The sequence below is a fragment of the Verticillium alfalfae genome, genomic scaffold (genome assembly GCF_000150825.1).
Source record: "Verticillium alfalfae VaMs.102 supercont1.5 genomic scaffold, whole genome shotgun sequence".
Lineage (NCBI taxonomy): Eukaryota > Fungi > Ascomycota > Sordariomycetes > Glomerellales > Plectosphaerellaceae > Verticillium > Verticillium alfalfae.
This window is the reverse complement of record NW_003315034.1, coordinates 1,443,165-1,444,749: the sequence shown is the minus strand read 5'-3', so window position 1 is coordinate 1,444,749 and position 1,585 is coordinate 1,443,165. Positions and strand designations below refer to the sequence as shown.

Sequence of the window (1,585 nt, the reverse complement as noted above, 5' to 3'; positions counted from 1 at the left end):
TCCTCACGTGCACCGAGATGTTTGGCGATCATGCGGAAGCACAATGGTGCGGCAGCGCGGCAGCGAGCTCGGAGGGCGGCCTTCAGCCATACACAACCGTGGCACCTCGCACGACATGAACAAGCCTGCCCCTCTCGCACCTCTCTCCCCCTCCAAGAGCAAGACGCCGACGGCCACGCCAGCACCCAGATCCTGCCGAACCCGCTCGATTCGGGCCCGGTAGCGGGCAAATCGAGCGGCGTCGTGGACGAGGCCAAGTGGTGCGCGCTGTGCGAGCGTGACGGCCATGACAGCGTCGATTGCCCGTTTGAGGACGCGTTCTAGGTGTGTCGGCGTAGCGACGCTTGTCGCTTTCTTGCACTTTTCTTTTGCCCCGAAGTAGGCCTTACCTTTGACACAGCCTCGGCGACGGTTCGATTTCCCTTTTCGTTCATACTTGATGCACACGGCATACGGGCGTATTCTGAGCGAGAACGATGATACCACTGTTTGAAAACGCCTCTTGCCCACGATATGCGAGGCTCATGGTTTCCCTCTACTGTACGACGAAGTCTGGGGAGGCCACTTGGAGGTCTCATCCTTTCCTTACCTCTCTGTCTCTTCTCTTACGGCTGGATGGATGATGATGACAACGAGGAGGCACGATACCTGGTTTTGACCGGGACCAAGATCATTCCTTGCTTAAGAGGATGACTGGACGACGTAGGATATTTTAATTGCAATGACTCTTCTTCAACTGTGGACACGAATGCGTGGTGTCTTTGACAACGACGCTGGAGGTACATGTTTTGCCTATCCCCTCCGGAGGGAGATGCGCAACCGTGCTCAAGTGCCAGAAGGGAATTGACATGGATGGTGTAACTCTTATGAGTGTCGGGTTAGAGCAGCTTATTATGGCTCGGTATAGACCGAACGACAATGCGTCATGTGGAATTCACGAGAAAAGTTGTTGCTTACCATGAATGCGCGCAAGACCAACCCAATGACCGAATCACCTTTGCGGCGCGAGCGGCAACAGATCAGACCACTCTTTAACCCGCCGTTGATGCGCTGCCTGATCGAGGCGCGTCCGGTGGGCCAGGTTGCCGGGGCCGAAGCTAACCATGCACACCCGCTTGTTCGGCGTCTCCCTAGACGAACCCCGTGACACGGCTTATCTAGAGCTGGAGGAACAAGAGGGGGGAAGACCCCTCTGGCTTTCGGACGGTGATGAACACCACATTATGCGCCATTGATCGTCGTCGTATTTCTGGAAAGCATCATCAGGATATTCACTCGACACATGACACATTGAAAAAATGGCCGACGCAGACGTCAAGACGTTCTCCCTCGGAGACTTTGCCCTTCAGTCGGGCGAGACGATCCCCGGCGCCTTCCTAGCGTACAAGACGTTCGGCGCGCCCTCGTCGCCGGCCGTCATCTACCCGACCTGGTACAGTGGCGCCATCGCCGACAATGAGTGGCTCGTCGGCGCCGGCAAGACGCTCGACCCGGCGCGCTACTACATCATCATGCCCGCGCTCTTTGGCAACGGCCAGTCGAGCAGCGCCCAGCAACACGGAGGCGGCAGGTAAGTCGCAGGGGT

The 1,585-nt window shown here is 57.4% G+C and overlaps 2 protein-coding genes across 2 annotated transcripts in view; both read left to right on the top strand.

Moving 5' to 3' along the window:
- VDBG_04761 (conserved hypothetical protein) overlaps positions 1-324 on the top strand; it is a gene marked incomplete at both ends in the record, with an annotated part of 2,840 nt that extends 2,516 nt beyond the window's left edge. Inside the window, one exon of the mRNA XM_003005109.1 lies at positions 125-324. Within this exon, the coding sequence (XP_003005155.1) occupies positions 125-324 (200 nt within the window). The remainder of the gene's footprint in view (positions 1-124) is intronic.
- Positions 325-1,298: 974 nt separating this feature from the next.
- The window catches only part of VDBG_04760 (homoserine acetyltransferase family protein), a gene marked incomplete at both ends in the record, with an annotated part of 1,459 nt that continues 1,172 nt past the window's right edge, over positions 1,299-1,585 (top strand). Inside the window, one exon of the mRNA XM_003005108.1 lies at positions 1,299-1,570. Coding sequence (XP_003005154.1) covers positions 1,299-1,570 — 272 coding nt within the window. The remainder of the gene's footprint in view (positions 1,571-1,585) is intronic.